This window comes from Micropterus salmoides, unplaced genomic scaffold (assembly GCF_014851395.1).
Source record: "Micropterus salmoides isolate LMB-PRFRI ecotype aquatic unplaced genomic scaffold, ASM1485139v1 Ms_hic_scaffold_13, whole genome shotgun sequence".
Lineage (NCBI taxonomy): Eukaryota > Metazoa > Chordata > Actinopteri > Centrarchiformes > Centrarchidae > Micropterus > Micropterus salmoides.
The window spans coordinates 3,765,781-3,788,671 of NW_024040374.1; the positions used below are offsets into that span (position 1 = coordinate 3,765,781).

Genomic DNA, 22,891 nt, shown 5'->3' on the forward strand with positions numbered 1-22,891 from the left:
TGCTGCTGATGTTGAAATTGATGACAGTTATGTTAAAAATCCTTGTTTTTTTGTGTCTCAGAGATTCTTCACAGATGTGAGGCCTCTGGCAGGGCGTTGGCTCTTTCTGGCTGGTGGCCCCCAGTGGGAAGTTTCATATGGAGCAAAGTATACACACCTCTGACTGTGAACAGCACAGAAATGGCAGCAAAGTACGAGGCGTAGATAAGAAACTGAAAAGAAATGTGAGGATTACTTGCAGTGTGGATGAATTGTAAATAAATAAATAAATTTATCCAATTATTCCCTTTGTCCAATTGTGGTCCGTCTCTCTCTGTATGCTCATCGAACGCTCTTTAAACAGCATAATTTTGTTCTGTGGCTTTTATAGCAGTTTATTTATTCAAATGCAGTTTCTTTATTTCTTAATTCCTACTACTCAATCTTCTACTTGCAATGTATTAAACTCAAATATTAAAATAAACTCAAATCATCTCCTGAACTCAATGTTTGATTTGTGTGTACGGCATTACCTGCGAGGTGATGGTGAGCTGAAGAGACTTGGTGTTGATGACGATGGCGGTAAGGACACTCTGAAGGACTGTGCCCACAAAACTGTTCATCCCGAATACTAAAGCAAAGCGGCTCCTGTTCAGCATCTTGGCTATCTGAAAACTGGGATATACATAAATTTTTTTCTTTATTTAACCTAATGATCTCATTGAGATTTAAACCCCCTTTTTCAAGAGAGACCAGGCCACAGCTATAGATACAGACACCAGACACACCCACAACAACCAAAGAACATTCAACTAAGACTCTTAAGTTACACAAATAAGCACTTAAAAGTACAATTTATGCATTAGTTTAAAGAAGTATGTTATTTTAAAAGCAGTGACAACGATTAATGGCATATAGTTCCAAGTCTTTAATCCAGTGTTTAAATTCACCAAAGGAGATCAGATTTTTCAGCTGCAAGTCAGTATGCTATGTATTCCACGTAAAAGGAACAGAGGGACCCGAGTGCAAATTATAGGAACTGGTGTTGCATGACATATAGGTGCAAGAGGAGGGGGTTTAGAGGGGAGCATACCAAGTATGAACTTGTAAATAAAAGTAAGCCAGTGTATGTGCTAGGGTTGGGTGATGTCTTCAAAATTGGCACGCCAGTGTGTGAGACCTGAAGTGTAGGTGTGTGTTTGTGTATCTGAGTGTGGGGAGAAGAGAAGTCAGAGGCAGGTACAAAGCAGGTATATTGTATAATAATAATAATAATAATAATAATAATAATGTTTGTGGGGATTAAACCTGCTTTCACAGGACAGTATAATGTGAAAGATTTAGGGATTTTACTATTAAAGGCGGCTCAACATTGTGATGTCTGTTAGCTATCGCCAATGGTTTATGGCATCGTCTATTGGCCCAACCCTATTGTGTGCCTCCTCATTGATAATGAGGGCCAGTTTGTCATTTTGTACATCAGTACAATGATGTGTAAATGCTTTACATCTAGTCACAAATCTCAGTGCACTATGGTAGACAGTATGCAACAAAGATAAAAATCGGTCAGGCGCATTTCTATAAAGCAGATCACTGTAATCAAAGGCAGTGAGAAAGGTTGCAGCATTTAATCTCAGGCCTTATTTCTAAAATAAAATCCTATTTTTAGTTTGAGCTTTTGAGAGTTGATCATCAATTAAAATACATCAACTATTTGTACATTTGGACTTGTTCAATCTGCTAAGCTTAGTTTTCTCAACATTCAAAACTAGCTTTAGCTGATACAGTTGTACAATGTTAAAAGCAGATTGTAAATAGGAAACAGTTTGATGTATAGTAGCAGCTCTACAATAAATAACGGTGTCATTAACATAAAAATGGAAATGAGCCTGTGGGATGTCTTGACCCAAGCTATTAATATAAATAGTAAATAACAAACAATATCACAGCAGTCAAGTTAAGATAAAAATTGCATAATGTTTGCATCAGAAACAACAGAACAGGGTCTGTAATGGCCAATAACAGTAACAATGATGTGTAAATGGCTATTTCAGGATTTAATGCTAAAATCTAGAACTGTTTAATAGTAGAGTAAGAAAATAAGACCCTGGTGTTACAATTTAGTACAGTAGTTGTAACGACACCCTCCTTCTTTAGATGATCACAATGGGCAACTGTGGACATTTATCATAAGGTCCTTATCTAAAGTAGATTTTAGACATCTGCATCTGTTTGGATAACCCATGCCCTGGCCAAGTCAATTTTTGGTAATAAACTACACACATTTAGATGAATTACACAATGCCAGAATGTATGACTACTTGGAGCATGGGTTTATACACTTTATGTAATAAAGTAATGGCCCCCCCTGACGAGGGGCATATGCAAAAAATGCTATACTGTGTACCTTGTGTAACCCCTGTGTTTGAGTTAAAAGCATAGACTGTATATCAAAAAGGTTAAAAGGTGCTTAGCAGCATAAGTGTTATCATATTAGGCTCTGACCCTGAGGTGTGACAGACTATCATGTTTATTTTAAGAGGCCTCCGATTCGTCCATGTAGATGGCAATCACGTTTCTAAAATTGTGCCTGGTTAAGGGGCGGGACCACCAGGCAGAGCAGATCTGAGTTAGGGTTAGCCTGCTGCGGCCAGTGTGTGTGTTTTCTCTGGAGGCAGTGACCAGCTGCAGAAGAAAGAAAAGTGTAATTTAATTAATATACAGGGACTGTTAGTAGCCTGGCTAGTTTATGATAGGTTTGTCACGCTGTTAAACTATTTTGTGTTTTGTACTGTGTTTGAGAGCTATTAGTCTGTAGATAGCAACAGGTTGGCACCTAACAGCAAGCTAATGTCCTACAGACACTTTCCCACTGACAGCACCCTGTGACCTGATGAGCACCTCTAGCTTAGAGGGAGACCATCCTGTGACTGTTTCTATCTTCATCTTTCTGAGGGGATTGCAAAATATGAGAACAGCGAGTCATCCAGATGGATGTTGCTGTGAAACTGGGCTTAACTTTACTGGGAAGGGTAAACATCGCTGCCGAACAGGCGCTCCATTGAGCAGCAAAACAAACAGCAAGGAGCTCAGTGACAGTCGGATCATAACGTTTATTAAACTCCATGGAAAATGTGAAACAGCACTGCGGGGCCACAAGGAGTCGGCGGATTCTCTGAAAAACTTCAGAGTCATCCAGAAGTTTGCCCAGAGGAAAAACCGCTTTCTCCTCATGTGAGTCTTCAGCTGTGGTGAGTGAAAGCATCTTTTATCATTCTGACTCTGCTGCTGGTCTGTTGCCAAATTGTTGTGCTGGATGGATTGATACTAGGCTATGGATTATGGATGTTGTCATAATATTGTTGTATAGCGGCTTTCATACTGGTTTATTATCTGAGATGATTATGCCAGTATGCCCTGTATGAAAGGTATGGAGCCGGGAAAGGGATATTGGTAAACAGTGTTTCCGTTACCATTGCAGGATCTATTGAAAGGGTCTGGATCCCTAAAATCTTGTATGTACTTGTTATTGTTGACTTTAGTGGTGTTGAGCTCACTGCTGTTTGCTTATTGCCCTGTAGGCTCATTTTTGTCTGAGCTTGGTTGTGTATAATAATGCATTGATTTGTGACAGTGGTGTAACTTGTGTAAATGCTTTCCTCTCATTCTCTCTTGTTAAGTGTTTTATGGAGCAATGCTATTTGGTGACACAGCAGCAAGATAGTGGATTGTAGTTTTACTGGTATCTATGTTTTGAAATGGTTGGTGCACCACCATTGTTGGGATATTTCAAGAATAACTATTCCAGTTGTTTGTAACAAGAATAACTAATTACTAAAAAATAATTACACAACTCTCTACAGACACATATTGTATTTTGAAATTAAATTGTTATTATATAGTCTAATATGAAAGAAAAATATCTTATGCCCTGTGAGATCTAATCTTGAGTAGGCTTGTTCCCAGAAAATGTTTAATGATAACTGTAAAAAAAGAAACCAAAGTATATCTGTTTGTGATTCCTAACTCAACTGCGTAATATAATTCCTTTATTCAGTTGTGATTTGTGGTTTTTGGTTTTAGTGTGCCACCCCAGGATTTCCAGTGGCCACATCTGGCCACCCCTAGGAAAATGTTCTGGATGGACAAGATAGATGTAAATCCTAATGAAGGAAAATACCCCAGGCTGAAAACAACCAGAATAATTCTTTTTGCTTGTGGTCTTAGTGGTGGATCTAATTGATTTATGTCATGCTCAGGGTGGAAATCTTTACAGTATTAAGAGCGACTGAAGACCAAATTACCCAGGAAAGTCCAAATAAAAATTTACACCAACCTACACAAAGGGTATGTAAGCAATTCAGCGTTAACTGTGTTACAACAACATTAAATATGGTTAGGATGTGTTTGGAGGTTTAGAACACTCTCCATTCACAGAACCATAACAGCCCAAAATGGCTCACAAGGCACATCTAGACTTGTTTAAAACACAAAGCATGTTGTGGTTCTGGTAAATTTGTGGCATCTTATATTTAAATTCTACACAGTAGATTTATGAATGTATTTATACTGATACATGTGCACACGTGCATTTTTGGCTGCAGACATATCCATAATGTATTCTTACGTGCAGATGGTGGTGAGCTGCATGTAAACTGTTTTGAACAGGAAGAAGCATGCGTAGCTGATCCAGATGTTGTCAGACATATCCATTAGGAATACAGACCCAGCGATCAGGAATGTGAAAACCCCCAGGACCAGCTCCCCCCACACAGACCACTCCAGAGACACGTGTCCCACAGCAACAGTGGCTGCAGCTCCTAGAGTAGAAACAATCACTGTGCAAGTCAGTGAATTACTTAGTACAATACAAAACTGTTATAGCTGCTGATATCTAATATCTAATTAGTGGTTTCATTATTTAGTTTAGGCATATTGTGGGTATTGTTTTGTTCTTTCAGAAATGTTTATAGGAATTCTTAATTCACCACAATGCAGTGACACAATGAAACTGCAACACAAACGTGTGTACTGTAATTATATTACATCTGGATGACAACATAAAAATGACAGAACAGTATCAATGAATAATCACTGAAAAATTTTTTTGAAGTACAAGATAATTTATCTCCATGTTTTTTTGGGGTTGGCACCTTTAGGCATTTGATATGACTTTGCCCTGATGTTAAAAGGTTCTGAAAATATGTCACTGATTTCAATATTAAATGTTGCCAAGATATCCTTCTGTCCAGCAAGAAAAAAACCCCTTCAGAATGTAGAAAAGCGAATACAGCGCCTTATTACATCTGCATTTCTTGGAAGTAAAACGAACAATCTAAACAAACTGCAAAATACAGAAAAAGGACTATAACATTATGGATGAGTGTCTCAAAGAGTAAATGAACTTGCAATGGAGCATCAACAATGAAAGAGTAAGCTGCAGTATTGGGAACAGACTGTATGATTTGATTTAGGAATTCAGATAATAGACAGAAGCCCCTTATATGGTTAATATATGTAGTGTGTGTGATGAATATTAATACGTCTACAGAGTATGTCATGCAATTGATTAGTCTTTGAAATTAATTTATGAAAATTTGCCTCACACTTCATCCCTCACAGTAATATCACCAGCAGCTTTAATTTTCACTGTATCACATGGTCTTTCAAAGAGTCACTTTTTAAATATTATAGAGAAAATGTTTTCTGTTACTATTTTGCAGTATTAAAATCATCAGCTAGTTGAAAGTGATGTTTTTCATTTCAGCCACAGGGTGGCACAGTGTAGCCCTGATACATCACAAGTCTTGTTTCACCAGATATGAAGTAGATATGAGTCCTTTATCCCTGTGGATGGATAGAAAGTCACAGACCCCAGACACTTAATCTTTTGAGCATTGACTATTAGGACACTTGTCTCCCTCCTTCCTTCATCTACTCCCTTCTCCTCTCCTTTGGCAATCATTCTGGTTTACTTACTGTACATCTCAGACTCTCACATTACTTTAACTGGCTTGCTACATATGCACCACATGTACCAACTACCTAACTAACTAGCGCTGCCTTCTAGAACATTGTTGTAATTTCTGGTGGTTAAATAAAAACTAAAGTTGCATAAAAATTAAAGTCACATTCACTGAGGCTAGCGTAAATACCCCAGAGTCCTCAGAGACATGGATCCATTCCCGCAGAGCTCTTTATCCACTCGACTATGAAGGAGGCGCTGGGTAGAATTGCTTTACTCTTTTAAATGTGTAGGCTACATTTCCATTGAGTGCTTGTCCATTCATGGTCAGTCAGCATTAATAATCCAACATGGAAACCACTCCGGCCAGTCTATGTATTTAACATGTACTTAATGTTCAGTTCCCTGACTGTAGAGGGGGGTCGAATGGAGACTGAATAATTAGACCAGTTTCCACTGCAGTGTCAATTGGAGGCTTAGTGGGTTCAGCAGGAGTAAGCCATACAGCTTCATTCAGGGGATCAACAATGCAGCTGGTCTCTACAGTATGTTCAAACATTGCAACTTCATGCTTAATACCAAATAGTTGCTCATATCTACAGTTGGTTTAATTGGATTTATTATTTTTTCCTCTAATTTAGTCCATTTTATATCTGACAGGAACATACTGTCAAGAGAAAGTTGACTTTGTAACCATATTAAAAATCCTGTCCCTTATACAGGTACATGTATATACTACTAAATTGTTGTGCGACAGAGAGAAGAAAAGTAACTGCTCCCTAGAATATATGCAGTAGCAAAGATTTTTAGAGTCCAGGAACTGTGGGGAGGTGGATATGGATAGCAGGATTGCAGATAGTGGGCATGCTAACCTTAAAACTCTATCACCAGACAGGAATGTCCCTATTAGGTGATTCTGCAAAACCTCAGATTAAAAAATGAAAATAATCAGCAGGGGTCAAGATATCCTGACTTTTAGTCCCTAGTATGATTCAAGCTCCCAAAACACTGGATTCTATTTTCCATGATGCATTTTAATAGCATATTTGGTAAGACAACCTATGGATGTCAACATCTTTCATACTGTTAAAAATATCAGGTCTTTAAGCCCAAATTGAGTTAACCCTGACGGCATCATCAGTTTCATTGTGGTTGTTTTGAAGGTTCAAACACAAGCTGCAAGTCACACTGAACCATTATGTAACGTGTAGCACAGATGGGGAAAAATATGTGACCTAATGCTGTGTTTTGCTTTTTACACCGATTAGATAACATCATACTGGATGTGTGTTGTATGTGGGGGAGTACATTGAATTTGCAGACTTTGAGCTCCAGTGTGTGGCCTAAATCTAAACCAAAATGTATTCAACCTGCACTTTCATGCCAAATTAAATGGAAAACCTTGGACATCCCTGACCCGGGGAAGGAATTCCTGACTGAAACTATGTTCTGAATACATTTTCCATTTACTTAAATATTCTGAATAAATTATCCATTGACTATGTTTGAAGTGTAAATCACTTGTAATTACTGCTTTAGAACACAGATAAATAGTTGGGTTGAGGTGCCCTGTAACTCCCTCTCCTTGAAAATAATACTGTACAAAACAATATAACTGAACATAACTAAGTTTGTTCTGCATACACATTTTGTTTTATCTTAATACTAATGAGTTACTAAAAAATGTTGTTTTCAAGCTCCAGGACATACAGTAATAAAATGCTGAATATGAAAATAGTAAATTGTGTTGTGCGCTTCTCCCATATTTTATCATGTTGGTAATCCATATTCATATTTCCCCTATCAGTTTCCACCAGGTTTTTTTCCTCAGGGATGTTTTCTAAGTGTGGAACAGAGAAAATACAACAGGAATCTTTGGGGAAATATCAGACATGGGCCCTACAGCTTGACTGCATGTTGGGCAGAACCATTTACAAGTGAAAGGCATACAGCTGGATATAGTTTACACAGAGTAATTGCCTTTGGTTTCTGGGGAATACAGGAATGTATCAGTACTATAATCAATAAAAGTGCACTGGCTGGACGGCAGCAGCTGCTAGACCCATCTGGGGATGAGATCAGGCAATTAAATAGTCTAATTAATGCTGCTCCTATTGTCTGCCGGGCTTTGGGGATTGAGAAATACTGATAGTAGAAAAGGATTGTGTTTTCTTTCTGTCTATTTATTCAATTATTTTTTGTAGTGGGATGCGGACAACACATAAGTTTTAATGAAAATGTTTGGACTTTGTTTGTACAAGAACATAAACCACTTCTGTTAATCTGGATTCACAATTAATCAGTTTTCAGATTTTGCACTACAATTCCTATTGAGTTTGGAGCAACAGTGCAGAATCAAACTGTCAATCATGTGAAATGTGGGTGTTTTTTCCCCCTCTTAATAATATATTTTTTCATTAGAAAAGCTAATGATAATCAAAGAAGGATTTAGATCCTAATATTGAGATCATTAGATCAACATTTTGGGAAACATCCTTATTCACTTTCCTTCCAAGAGTCAATTGAGCAGATCAATACCACTGTAACAAAACAAAATCCACCTACCAGCACCTCAGTTTACTAATTAACACGTTATGTCTTTTTTGTTTAATCTAAAACTAGACTAAAGACTAAAACCAACCTGTTGAGGTTTTACAGAGACTTATGTGCTTTTCTATTTCTTGGCCAGGAGAAGTAACTTCCTGGAGTCCTGTCATCACCATTAGGTTGCCAGGCAACTAGCTTATGTTAAGACTTAAGTTATAAGTCTGATGTATTAATGTAAGCAGCATTTTAATGTTGCAGCTTTATGAGGTGGCACATATTTTTCACTACTTAACATAGAAATAGTATCTATAAGTGTACATCATATTTTATAAGATGATCATATGTTTTGTGTGGGGAAAAATAACTAGTAACTATAGCTGTCAGATAGTTAAGTAAAAATTACAATATTTTCTTCAAAATGTATTGGATTAGCTGCTAAATACTCCACTGTGTTTACCAGCTACTTGCTATCTTTGTCTGTATGCTGTTTGTTGCTGGGCAAGTTGCACACAGGGTCTATCAGAGCTTTCTGCTGTGATTGGAAACTATGCTGATGAGATCACTGAGACAGAACCAAATCATTACATTCGTGGGCCAGAAAAAACAAAACAATAAGCTAAATATGTTAAGACGCTCCATAGAGCTGAGGGGAACTGGAGATAATTCTAGATATAGTAATTTGACCCATCGTTCATATTAAAATATGTTTATAAAAAAAAAATATAGGTTTAAGTAAATGTCCACATTCACTTTCTACTACTGGATGGAAAAGATCATATTGAGGAAGCAAAACAAATCAGTCGTGCATTAGTTACCTGACAATGTGCTGATGGCGTCCACCCCCCCATTGTAGGCTGTGAAGTTATGGGGCTGCATATAAACCCATAGAAGCTGGACGTAGCTTGTAACCTGGGTAAAGCCGCATCTCCCAGCAGCTGCCCATATGCAGAAGAAGAGCACAGCCGCAGAAGAATAACATTTCTTACAGTCCCATATAAGCCTTCTGAACATCCTCCCAACCTGCTTGGCAGCCATCATGCCCTTTACCCAGACAGAGATGTCCAGGCTTTCAGAGTCGTGATTGTCCTCAGCTGAGTTTCCCTGTTGTGCAGAATATGTTCTGTTAAGAAATAACCTGGACTCCGGCATGGGCAGGAAAAATGAGGTTATTAGTGATACAGAGACAGAGATGAGGGTCACAAAAGCTAAGCAATACAAGGACACACCACCCAAAGACACTAGCAGTTGTGCCAGCAGGGCACCAACAGCGTAGCCCAGCAGTATGGCCCCCCTGACGTAACTGGTCACTCTCTGATAATAGCTGGGCAGCACCATGCTGTAAATGTAGGAGAAATAGGCCACATCTGCTGCTGTGGCAGTGCTGTAGCAGAAGAAAGCCAACTGAGCCGAGTGGACTCCTGAGCCAACTAGTAACAGCAGAAATGCTGTGACATAGGTGAGCCCCTGGAGAATGATTACAGGCTTATACCTGAGGAAGTCTGTCACCAAGAGGATTGGGGCAAGGAGAACCAGGCTGGAGTAAGTCCACACAGGAATCACTTGTCTAGTTACCTGGATATGGAGGAAGGCAGACAAAGAACTAATTAATTTTGAAATACCTGCTGATGGCAAGAATATACATTATGATATATGAATAAACATTATGACAGTAGCACACCAGATGCAACTCCTCCTCTGTTCATTGTCAATGAAACATTACTTCAGCATGCTTATGATGGAACAGGATGCAGCATGAATGAGTTTCATAATGTGACAAGTTGATACATATTAATATTATGCAAAAAAGCTCAATGGCTGCTGCTTGAAAGCCAGGCCAATTTCAGCAAAATATGGTTCTTAAGTTGTTTTTTGTGTTCCACTCGCCTTGACTGAAATAATATTCAAAGATGGGTTTTTATGGCACTTGCATGATTTCAAAACGGCAACCTACTGTACATCTAACCTCCTGAGTAACAAAACAATGTAGATGAGCAGCCCGCTGTTGTATGTACATAGGTTCTACGTACTTGAAGTTCTCTAAAATATTTTATTTGACGGCTTTAGTTGAAAGTTATAATCCTTAAGATCTTCATGAAAATAAACCTTCATTGATGATTACGGGCTGCATTTGCTCTGTAATAGCCATTCAATGCATTCACATTCAATAATTTCCTCTCTGTACAGCAGGGTTCAACGTTGCCCAGTCAGGGCAAGTGTGTCAGAAACGTGCCGAAGTAAATTTTTACTTGCCTTTCCAATAACCAAATAACAACAAAGACTAAAGTTAATAGTCATGTTTAATCTTTATTTAAGAAAATTAATCAGAACAAGGACACAGTGTGTCATAGATGCAAAGCAATAAACATTCATGCATATTGAAAATGGTATGCCAATCCCCCGTCCTTCACCCCAGAAACAGACTCGTTAACTGTTAATTTAGCTACTTCCATCATCAGCTCAGGAACAAACGATGTATTTAATTCTAGTTGCTAGATTTACAGTACAAGCCTGGCGTGACATTTTACTTGCTCCGGGCAATCAAGTAATCCTTATTGTTGAGCCCTGCATAGTAGTTTTTATTGACCAGTCTGCAATCGACACGCTGGATTCAGATTGCTTATAAGCACAAGGGATTCATAAAAAATGCATGCTTGTTATCCAGTGCAATTTTATCTCATTGATATTAGTCTCACTTTTTACTGTTGGCAATCTTTACAACGTATCAGACCTGTAATAAGCCACCTCTAATGTAAACCGAATATTTCCCTTGACTGTTTCTTAAAGCGTGCAACTAGCCATTTGCATCAGCGGATCACTTAAAATTTTTGCAAGGGAGTAATGGAACAAGAAGAGATGAAGCGTTCAACTCCAACTTAGCAAAGTAACCAACCTTAATACCTCAGGCTGTGTAAGTGAAAACAGGAATTGCAGGTTGATAGTCTTCCCTAAAAAACATCTACACTATACACTTTGAGCACACCTTGGTATTTGTGTAGTCACTCTAGTATCAAATATACTTTGTTGAAATGGTCGGAACAGGAAATTGAATTTGTGTGGTCTGCGCTTGTTCACAAAATTAGTCGATATCTATAGCTTCATATGAAATCTCAGAAGCCACTCAGGACCACAGGTTGAAAAGGTAATTTGTATCACACATGGCTGAGCATCGAATGAGTGCACATTGAGTGTACCTGCCATAATTTGTGTGAACAAAGCAGCTCTCATCCTGCCTTGTACATCACAGAGGTGTGAAGGACCCAATTTAGTTTTTTCTTTATTCCACCATGTGAGGCAGGTTGAAGTATAGGCTATCCTGTTCTCCTCAGTTTGTACCAAACTTTACTTCAGGAAAAGAGAAGGATACTATGTCTTATATACTGTATATCTAGTTACACTAAAAAATAGCAAAAATGACTAACATGGTCATCAGAAATGTAGAGATGGTTTTGCAGTGCAATTACCCAGTTCCCTAAGGCTGTGAGACTCCTTAATTCATCCTCAGCAATCCACTATGTAAAATTTCTATGACTTATTATTCATTCATTTTGTACATAACGTTTGTTTTTTGAGTAGCATAAAGGGAACTACAACTTAATCTTGGTATACATCCCTGTGTTGTAAAATGATGAATAAATAAATCTATCTTGTTTGCTAAGGGTAGTTATAGTCCCTAGAGAATAACTTTAATAATAACTTAGGAATAACTTTCCTATACTGCCATTTACACAGACAAGTGAGTTGTGGATATCCCTGCACACAAAGAAGCTCATGCCCACATCCTTCCAAATCGCAATAACAAGTCATTCTGTTCTGAGCATCAAGCAAGCTGATTCATTGATCCAGCTCCTGTCAGGAGGTGGGCTCAAAATGGAAAGAAAATAAGAAATAAATGTTAAACTAATAATTCTTTAGCAAGTATGTAATTAAAAACAGTCCTTGTAGGCCAGAGAAGCATCGCAAATATGTAGTTTTTTTGTGTTGTGGCATGTAGTGGCTGCTAATGGATCCGTGGTAGTTAATGTAGTCATAAGTATACATGAAAAAAAATAGTCATGTAAATGTCAACATACACCTTTTGTCTACATTTTTTTTTTTTTTACATTATTCATATTAATTTTATATTAAAACAAAAACTGAGCAAATCTAATAACCTAAGGCTTCCATCACTGTATGACAGTCATATATCTCATTTCATAGCTCAGTACTTCACCTGCTCGCTGGTGAGATTCTTGTAAGTTCCCGTGAGAAACTCTGTCATGAAGGGCTCTATGGGTCTCATCATGGAGCAGAAACCATAGATGCAGAGCAGCACAGTGGGGCCCACCCAACCAGCGTAGCAGGGCATGTAATGGTCTGCCCAGCAAGGCCTGTTGCCACACTCCCCGCTCCAGCAAAAACCCATCGTTCCTCTCCGGCTCCCCAGGGACTTCTCGCTGTGTCTGGTGAGAGCACAGTCTAATTTAGGCAGTTTAATCTTTTGAGATATGGAAGCCCCAGATAAGGCCAAGGTGAGACTGACTATGAACACCAAGTCACCTGCTTTGCCATTGTTGTTCCTCTGAAGTTTTCCTGGCTAAGGCGAGACAGGAAAAAATGTGAGGCTGTGAGTGAAGATATATTAAGATGAAATATGAGGTGGTGAGCCCCTGGGGCTCCAGCAGGTTATAATAAATACTGCCTCCTCCTCTGTCTTTATACACAACACCCTCATTCCTGCAGATATTGAGGAAGGGGTGGAAGTGAAGCAGAGGAATATGCATGAGTGCGTGCGTCTGAGTGCCGATGTACGCACCACCGTGCTGCCCCATACACACATGTGTGCCTGTTTAGCTTCTGCCACCATTAATCAGTGGAGTCCAAAACAATGTTTTATGCATATAATGTTTCAACGCGGTTTAGTTCAAAGAACTAATAAAAAACTATACTTTTACAAAATAATTAATGCTTCTTCTTCAGTTTTATAAATAAAAAATATAGTACTGTAGGTACTTGGGCAAATCCACAATTATCACTCAGCTCTAAATTTAATTCACCCAAATTTCCAGAGTAGCTCATCTGACCAGATAATCCTGATATTCAGCATTTTGTCTTTGTGAGTTTCATAAATAACAAGTTCATAACTTTAAAGTTAGTTTTGGAGTTTGAATTTTCAATACTGAGAGAAAGAAATAAGCAAGGCAATCATTCCAGAGATGAGAATTACTGTAGTCTGTAATTTAAAATATCCAACGGCGAATTATGACTCACCAGTGGGCTGTCAACAGAAAGCTCTGCCTCAGCTCAAACTGTCAGACTGTCTCCATGACTTAATTCTCAACATCAAGGTCACTGGCAATGAAAATATTACTCGTATTTATATATTTGGCATTTTTAGTTTAATGTTGTCAGATTTACAGTAACATGGTGTTCAGTGAATATGACTGGAGGGAGCAGACACAGAAACACTCAATTTGACCTTTACAAAGTAAAGAAGTTTTACTAATATTTTGCTTTATTGTATTCTAATCTATTAATTAACATAATCTTTTTGATGGGCTGGTATTAATATCTGTTTTAGAACCAGTAATAGAAAGAGATGGTTATCATTTTCATAAAAGGCGCCAGCATACCTGAGTTTTCATTCATATGCTACTGTTATGAATGTTGCTGGCATTTAACATCCTAAGTTCCAACTCAACATGTGTCCTAGAAACCGTTTTTACTGATGTGTTAGTTACATTTTGATGGATAGTTGCTGCTTTGGTTATGTTCATTGGCAATGTTTTTTTTTACCAGTGAAGGAAGTGCAGCCTTTCTTTGAATGAAATGTATTTGGGTGATAATATGTTACTCTCAAAACATATTTACTATTGCAAAGTAGTACCATACAAACATATTTTGTAGGAGAGTGTTGGAATAGGTAAGCTTTAAAAGTTCCCCATTACAACACCCAACTGGGGAAGACTATACACCTAAGGAATTAAGAGCAAAAAAAAAAGGTTAGAGTTACAGACATTTTCCTTGCTCATACTTTAAGTACTTGTAATTGTTTAAAGTTCCGTGTCTGTTAATGTGTGACTGGCTCACCTCTCTTTGATCATACTTTTTTTCTCAATCTCTTTTCCAAGTGTGATCTTGTATAAAACCAGGAGAAGTGCCTCACATGTTCTCAATGCACTCAGTTCCTGAATAAATAAAGCTTAACTGACTAACTTATAGTAACATAATTTGTCCTTTTTATCTTTCGGCATTAATCTAATCAGTACCACTTTTATATACTCTTTGTATTTATTGGATTGCTATGTTTGCTTTGGAAGACATATTCAACATATATGTTATATATATATATTGCTCAGCTAATTTATAATAAACATTGACAGCTATAATAGTATGTTTTTAGATACTTGCCAAACAGTTCTCTTTCCTGGATATTCTGTATCATATTTTTTCCTATACACTTATAATGGTCTAATATAATATAATATAATATAGTGAAATAAATTATAACAAAAACACCCGACATAAAAATAACATTAACACAACACGACTGCAAGATGCAGTGCCAAGATCACCGGATCTTAAGCCCTCGCCCACTCTCTGGACTCATTACGCTCTTAATCATCTCTGACCTGCAGTCTTATTCCTATTCATTTACAACAGACAGAGATGGACCTCATTGTCACTTTGAGGAGCCAGGCTACCTAATTTTCTTTTTTCTCTATAATATTCTCCAGACTAAAGTGATGATCAAAGGCATCTATCTTCCATTTCCCCTTCCTTTCCATCTGTAAGTTCACTGATAAAGATAGTGTAAAGATAGACAGCCTTGTGATAGCTTGAACAGATCAGGGCCCGTGGGAGGCAATGGCAGGTAAATGTCTGAAATTGCCTGCTGTGCGCAGTAGGGCCAAATGGAGCTCAGCATGGTGAAGGACATCTAAAGGCTCATGGAACTGTATTACTTTGTGTCACCTGCACCCCTCAGAAAAAAAACATCTGAAGAAGAAACTATGTGGAATTTGGGGTGAACTTGGACTGAGATTGACACTTTGTCGAGTAAGCTCTGAAATTCTGTGGTTGACCCTGCTGTGAACAAGAAGTTTGTTCATGGTTTAGCCCCACAGCCAACACTTCCAAAAAACTGTAACAGCACAGCAAGGATAGAACATGACAACGTCCTCTATAAGAAATACTTATTAAAATCTCACCTTTGTCAATGGGAAATCTTTTACTACATATTTTGTTCTCAACAGCATTGCACTTGGGTTATTAAATTACCCTTCTATGGCCATGCTTAATATTTCAATTAACCTATTTATCCCTTCTTCATCGTCACTTCTGAATTGCAGCATTTGACATAGTGAGTGTTCAAAGCCAACCCAGATGCATTGATTCTGCTTCACAGACCAAACCCATCTTCCCACAGTCTCCTTTTTTTCTTTCTTGCTGGCAAATCATATGAGGCTGCTGCAGTCAGAAGCCTGACTTTGAAACAAACAGTGAGTGTGTGTTAGGTGGAGGGTGTGTATTGAGGTGTTTGTGAGACTCAGATAAGCATATGTGTGCAGTGGTTTGGCTGCAAAATAGAACTCCCACTGTGTCGAGCTGATAAGACGTGGAAGTTCGATGCGTTTCTTTTTTCCCACCCTTCATTATGGCTCTTGTTGATTTCACTGGACAATGAGTTGTACTTATAATTAGGTGGCTGAAGCAAGTCTGGTTTACACAATGAAGACAAACACAATATAATCCAACATCACTTACATGCTGTTTCATATTTAAAATACTTAGAATTTACATATGGTAACACTTAATTTGGACAGTGCACATTTGATATAGTGTCATTTGCCTATTCATGGCTGGATTAGAGGGTTTGAGGTACAAATCTGCTGTTGAGCCAATGTCAAAGTCTCCACACCAATTTACTTATGGATATATTAAGTGAGAATAATATGAACTAATATAGCATTAAAGGTGTTATGATTAGAGTTTGATTAAGCAATTATACAGGACGTGCCTTAGTTGAGATTGTACTTGCGATGTACCAGCGATTGTGATGCGCTGTGAACCTTGGATTTTGGCTCTAGAGGGCACAGTTTACCCATGTTGCCCAGCTGGTAATTTAGGCATTTTCCTATTACCTGTATATAATTCTAACCTAAGCATGAACCCAAATCATTAAACAATGTTTTCCATATTTTAAACCTAAGTCACATACTTAATATATTCACACATGATGTACAATATTTCAAATTGTTACTGCACAAAAAATAATCTTTTGAGCATTCTGGTGTCACGAATGAGTGTTAAAACATCATTGCATTTGACGTTTTTAAGGAAGACTCTGGGCCAGAAACACTAAAAGATGGTCATAATGAAGAACCCCATAACACTAGATGGAGCTCTTGCTTCAACATACACCAACACACAGTAACATTACTCCTCATCTCTGTGATGCAGGGTGCTCATGACACATTCCTGACAATTTTGACAGTCTCAGCCTCAAACTTGTGAGAGCTGCAGAAAGAACAGCACATGATTGACACACTGATGGACAGACAAACTGTGAAAACCTAAAAAACCAGCTGTCCTTGCCATGCGGCCATCTGCCACTTCCTGTCTAATTAGATGATGAGTGCTTTGATTGGAATGTGGGCTAAATTGCTTGATATTTTGTCCTCATGTTTTGAATTATCTTTAGATTCTTTAGTGTTTCTATACAGTAGCAATAGATGTAGCATAATTAGTAATAGGACTGGCAATATAAGCAGTAAATAGATCATAGCTGTAGTTGACAACAGCTGTGATATATTGACATGCTTGTACTGAAGTTGTAACTTGGTCTACAGAATCATATAAAGAGTTGCATTGTTGGCTTACAGCTAAGCCCCTTTGACATTTTGTTCAGTCGACCACGCGGTAACATTTCCTGACACTAAGAAATATTGTAAAGATCCAGGATTTCACAGGATGTAGTATTCACCTACAGAAATGTGGAAAACAACATGCTTTATCCTTCCAACTCTGACCAGAATCTATAATATGATGGACACCTCTGGATGTCTGGACATCGCTGCTGTGATCAATACCAGAAAAGATATGATTCATACAGTAGAACCAATTTGTCACAGGGGCAAGTTCCTCCTTTTCGCTGTCAATCTGATGAAAAATGAAAAATAACCTTTTTCATCATGGATTCTGGTATAGCACTGTTTTTGTCAGCCCTGCCGAATAACATAGCTATTTTCTTATGTGATGCATAAATAAATGATCTCAGTTTCCAGTGGAAACACTGCCATGCCAATGACTCTGGATAATTATCTACTGTGGACAGCCAAGCAAATCAAGAAATTACGTTGAAGTGTGTGTAGGAATCCACCCCAATGGACTTGGTTTAAAAAAAAAAAAACTGAAAAGAAAAACTTGTGGAATTCAAATGTCACTGAATATCAATACGTCAAAGGTACTGTAAAGCTCACAAGGAGCTTTTTCCGATCAACACTTCACATTTGAGCCAAGTGGAACTATGGCTGTCTGCACTGAACCCAACCCTGTGACATTTAAAAGGGGAACCAAGGAAGGGTTTTACTGCCCCATCGCACAAGATGACAGTAATATCTCCAGGTGTGTGTGACAGGGATGATAGCAGTAGTTAGAATTTGTGGCACTCAGCTCAGTTGGCCATACTTGTTATTTCGCTTTTAACAGAAGCTCTCTGTCCATTCATCCATTCACAAAAGTCCAAACTATCCATAAAGGTGTGCAAGTGCCCTGCACCACGAGACGTTTTTTGATATTCATTTGAAATTAAATATCTTACTCATCTTTTACGCCAGTGGTAGAGAGTACAATGAAGAAGATTACTAAAGAAAACATTTCATTTTATTTAAAAAAATCAAAGCAGGTCATTGGGATGCTAGGGACTACATTATAGCCATGCTGGCAGCTCTGTGAGGTGCTGCTTTGTGCTAAATGCTAACATCAGCATAGTAAGTTGCTCACAATAACAATGCTTAGCAGGCATAATGTTTACGGTGTTCACCATCTTAGTTTAGTGTGTCAGCATGCTAACATCTGCTAATAAACACTAAACACAAAGTACAGCAGATGCTGAAGTGAATGTCATTAGTTGTGCTGGTATTTTGGCCATAAACTAAAGCTAATACTAATAAAATGTTTGACACGATGATGGCACTAGAGGAAACATCAGGGGATACAATTACTTACTTAACTGAATGGCAATCCATTTGACAGTTGTCGAGATATTTCATCGTGGACCAAAAAAGTGGACCTATTGACCATCCACTGACATTGTCTTGCAACATGTTTTTAATAATAAAAAAAAATAATAATGGCCTTGCTGTGTATAATGTCACAGGGTTCATCTATCTTACAGGTTTCCGAAGTTCCAGAGGATGAGAATGGTAAGACAAGTGGAGACTGCTATTTCTACTGGTCCTACAGAGGTCACAGATGACTTAATACCACTTTAACAAGTCCTAAACAGATAAATGAATTGACCGACTCAATATGGCAATATTCACGCCAGTTAAAACATATCTATTAGAAGCCATGCATTAAAACTCATTAGGGCTCGTTTGGAAAGGATGGGAGGTCTTTGGCACCAATCAATCAAGGTCACTGCTAAGATGATGCCATGCCGTAGCTGGAGGGCTCTTAGACTGATGAGTGTCATTGGCTTCTGGTGAGCGCTGAATGGCTTATATTCCACACACTGGGCTCCCCTCCTTGCAGACGAGTCCTGTTCTGACAGAGAGAGCTGCAGGAAGAGGAAGGAAATAAAAGCTGACATATCAGCACCCTCTCCACATCTTGTCAGAGTTGTCCTCTTTTGGCCCGATCCAATATCCAGAACCTCTTGTTGTCGTTTTCTTTCTCTCTTTCTCTGTCTGTTTTGTTCCCATTCCTATAGGCTGATCAGGTTAGCTGTTCATTAGCTCCCTGTGTGGGGGTGTGCATGTGTGCAAGCATACTTTCAGTACTCCTTTACCGGTACCTCTTCCTCTTGTTTCTGTCTTCCCACTCTTTACCATCTTAATTTCTCTGTTTATTCTCTCTGCATCGTGCTTAAAGTAATAGATCCAGATTTGTCGGGGTAATCGTGGCAGAGGAGGAGGATGAGGAGAAGGAGTAAGAGGAGTTTAAGAAGGAGGAGGAGGAGGAGGAGATTAGCGTAACAGTTATTTGGTGTGCTGCTTTTTGGGTTCTGTGCACCACTCAGCCTTTCGTTTGACAGCTCTTATCCAGATCCTTCAGGGTGCTTCCTTCCGCAATCAACTAATCATATTCTTTACAGTGCTGTCTTTTGTGAGACTCTCTATTTTTGGCTCACATCCGAACAGGAAACAGTATTTAGTGCTTGTCATTTGGGCAGAGATATGAGAGCTGTATAAGCTCAGGCAGGATTTGAATCCTGCTAATAATTGAGATAATTGGTACCAAAAGCAAACATTTAGGACACTTGGCCTCCTCTTACATAGACAGATAGATAGATGGATAGATGGATAGATGGATGAGGGCAAGGCAATCAGTTTGTGACCTTTTCCCATATTTAAAGACCAAACACACTAAAATAACACTGGATGTCTCTAGAAACACAGATCGTTCATTTTAACCTCTAGGCAATGTTGCCAGTAAATGTGCCTCTTTGTGTCCTTTCTTTTAATCATCAGTCCACGTTAATGGGAGACATGAAAGAAGAGAGAGAAAGAAAAGTCAAGGGAAGATAATGAACTGCGCTTGATTTAGGCATTAATTATTCTAATGAAAGCAGGATATCCACTTTGAGGTCAAATAGAGCTACCTGCAGATACATTTGGTATTGGAAGTCACACTGTATTTTATTAATACATTCATAGAAGAGGGGTAGTGTGGGTGAATGCTACTACTTCATGACCTTGCCCATTGAGTTACCCTTTTGTTGGTGCTCTCTCTTAATGGGATTGCTTCATTGTGAATTAGTACTGCATTGTTGGCTGTCTGAAAACAGCAGGCAATCGTATCTCTGTGAACTGCAGTACATTATCATCACTTGACAAAGAAAAAGACAATATTGTTGAATCATAGCACTTATTTTCTATTTAAGACTACATTTGAGTTACTTCCAACTAGCAAAACATGATATATTTAATGAAACAAAAATTTTTAACTTTATACGTATATTCCCAGCGTTTGTTTTGACTTGTGTACTTATGTGGTCAAAATTGTAATGACCACAAATATTTGTATGGAGCATAGACTGTATATAAGAAATGGACGTAGTCCTCGTGACGTCACCCGTTGGTTTGTGGACTGCCGTTTTGAAGCCTCGAGTTTGGCTGATAGGGCGCCGCCATGTCGAGTTTTTGCAACCAGGAAGTGCCCGGAAGTGATGATACGGCGGAGCTAACGGCCGTGTGCGGAGCTAGCTAGCTAGCTTAGCTAGGTGCAACTGTAACTCACGTTAACTGTCATTTTAACAGGGCTGACAACTTTGTCTAGCGAACAACAGTCTTAAAACTACACAGCCAACAGCTGGTTAAATTTACACAGCGCCGAGGGTACGAGTCGGCTCTAGCCTGATTGACAGGTCGCCATGGTAACGACTTGTCAATCATAGATAACCCCGCCCTGAAACATACTCTGCTTTGTGGTCTATTTTAAAATAAATGGGACCATAATTTACTAAATTAACATCATTTTGTGTTGAAGAAGACTTGAAACTAGCGACTGAGACCATAAACTCATCATGAAAGTGTTTACTGGGGTAATTATTCAGCTGAGAAGTAGGGTCATTTTGCCATTATTTCTAATGGAGCCGGACTTCTTTTTGCAACCAGAAGAGTCGCCCCCTGCTGGATTTTCCATAGAATGCAGGTTTCAGGGACTTCCGCATTCACTTCATATTGCAGACTGGAAGCTTCCCGCTTGGTATGGAGTGATAGTGCTCCCTACATTAGTGTTCCCTTCAGGCTTGACATTTTGGTTCAAAATCTGTGTGAAGTAAGAATAGTTTATAATTGCACTGTAATTTTGCCACACAAGCAGTTAACCAGCAGCAACAACTAGCTAGACCTCTTCCTTTTTTCTAATGTGGGACAACACTGAGCCTGCACGAGCTTCCAATGATTCAGCAGGTGCTGAAAAACCATAAACAAAAAATAATGTCTAGTAGGAATCAGAGCTAACGTTAGCAACTTTACTAAATAGCTTTCACTTTTCAAGTTGAATAGAAACTGGTCCTCTTAAATGTTGAATGCTGTTAAGTTGCCAACAGTTGATAGCAAAAGCTATATGGGCTTACTGAAAAAAGGGGGGAAAAAACAAAAATGTCATATAAACATTCGTAGGATATGTGATTATGAGGTGTCAGTGACACATCACAGAAGTTTAACTGTGCATCTCCTAGCATCGCTGGCTCTCAGATGTAATCTTTATTCCAAATTTTCCATAAAAGCAGGTCCTTCCAGACAGTGAAGAGATATGAAGGCACAGGTTAATGTGTGTGTATATACCTTTACTGCCCTATTAAAGAGACTTTCAACTCACTTGAAAAATCCACATTATGCCACATCTCTGAGACTTCCTGACTTGTGAGCATGAGCATCTGTGCTGTTGTCAACACTGAGGTGCTCCTTTGACAAAGCGAGGAAGTAGGTATGAACTTTGTGAACTTGTAAAATGTTGGTTTGAACTTGTGCACCACTTATAGTGGCGCTAACAGCAGTTCTGAACCAGAATACAGACCCCATAGCCTGTGCTCTTCCTCTGCCACCGTTTCCATCCTTTCTAATTAATTCTCTGTGGAGCTTCACACCTGCGGGGGTGGACCAACTCTGATCTCTTGTTTCTGGCTACAGGGGACAGTAATAGATTTTCGCCTATATAAAAAAAAACTCAGGTCACAGGGATGGAAGACATTATATGAACTTTGAAGATCACTGTATCTGGCCATTTTCACAGAGTCCTGAGTTCGATTGTCACCCCTACCTTTAACCCAGCTGGTCTGCTTTCTAACTTCCTTACTGTTGTTCTGATGTTGTGGTCTGTAGGGATGCGCCGAATGATTGGCCACTGAATTAATCGGCCGAAAGTAGCAAAAAAAGCACTTTTGGTGTTCGGCTTAATAAGTCAAAAGGCCGAAGAAATTTTAAAGAACAATTACGTTGATGTGTCGGCAGTGTGGAGGCATTTTAAAGTGTCTGAGAAAGAAGCAAAAATTGCCATATGCAGACACTGCTCTGCTGAGTTGTCTCCTAGTACATCCATTCAATCTGTGGCTGACTTCTTAGAAAAGGCAACAAACCTTCTGGCCCACTTTGAGTGTTTGTCACTCGTTTGTGAGAAGGCGATTAAGCTAGCTGCACCTAAACATGGAGTGCACATGTATTCAAGCCTTTATGGTAAATCCACTGAAACGGA

General features: G+C 38.7%; 1 protein-coding gene across 1 annotated transcript; it reads right to left on the reverse strand.

Annotated features, from left to right (window-relative positions):
* Nucleotides 1–16,575, reverse strand: LOC119901334 (thiamine transporter 2-like). The gene is made up of 6 exons (XM_038716965.1): nucleotides 16,516–16,575; nucleotides 12,702–13,064; nucleotides 9,307–10,063; nucleotides 4,607–4,799; nucleotides 513–654; nucleotides 1–212 (listed from the first exon to the last, which is right to left on the reverse strand). Exons 1-6 carry the CDS (start codon nucleotides 16,573–16,575, stop codon nucleotides 69–71), a joined length of 1,659 nt encoding a protein of 552 aa, XP_038572893.1. The 3' UTR covers nucleotides 1–68.
* Nucleotides 16,576–22,891: the final 6,316 nt, after the last annotated feature.

Coding starts and splice junctions, on each gene's coding strand:
- LOC119901334 (XM_038716965.1), bottom strand. CDS start 16,575: ATGGGTAAACTGTGCCCTCTAGAGCCAAAATCCAAGGTTCACAGCGCA. Junction 10,064..12,701: donor AGAATCTCACCAGCGAGCAG/GTGAAGTACTGA, acceptor CTCCATATCCAG/GTAACTAGACAAGTGATTCC. Junction 213..512: donor AGCTCACCATCACCTCGCAG/GTAATGCCGTAC, acceptor ATTTCTTTTCAG/TTTCTTATCTACGCCTCGTA.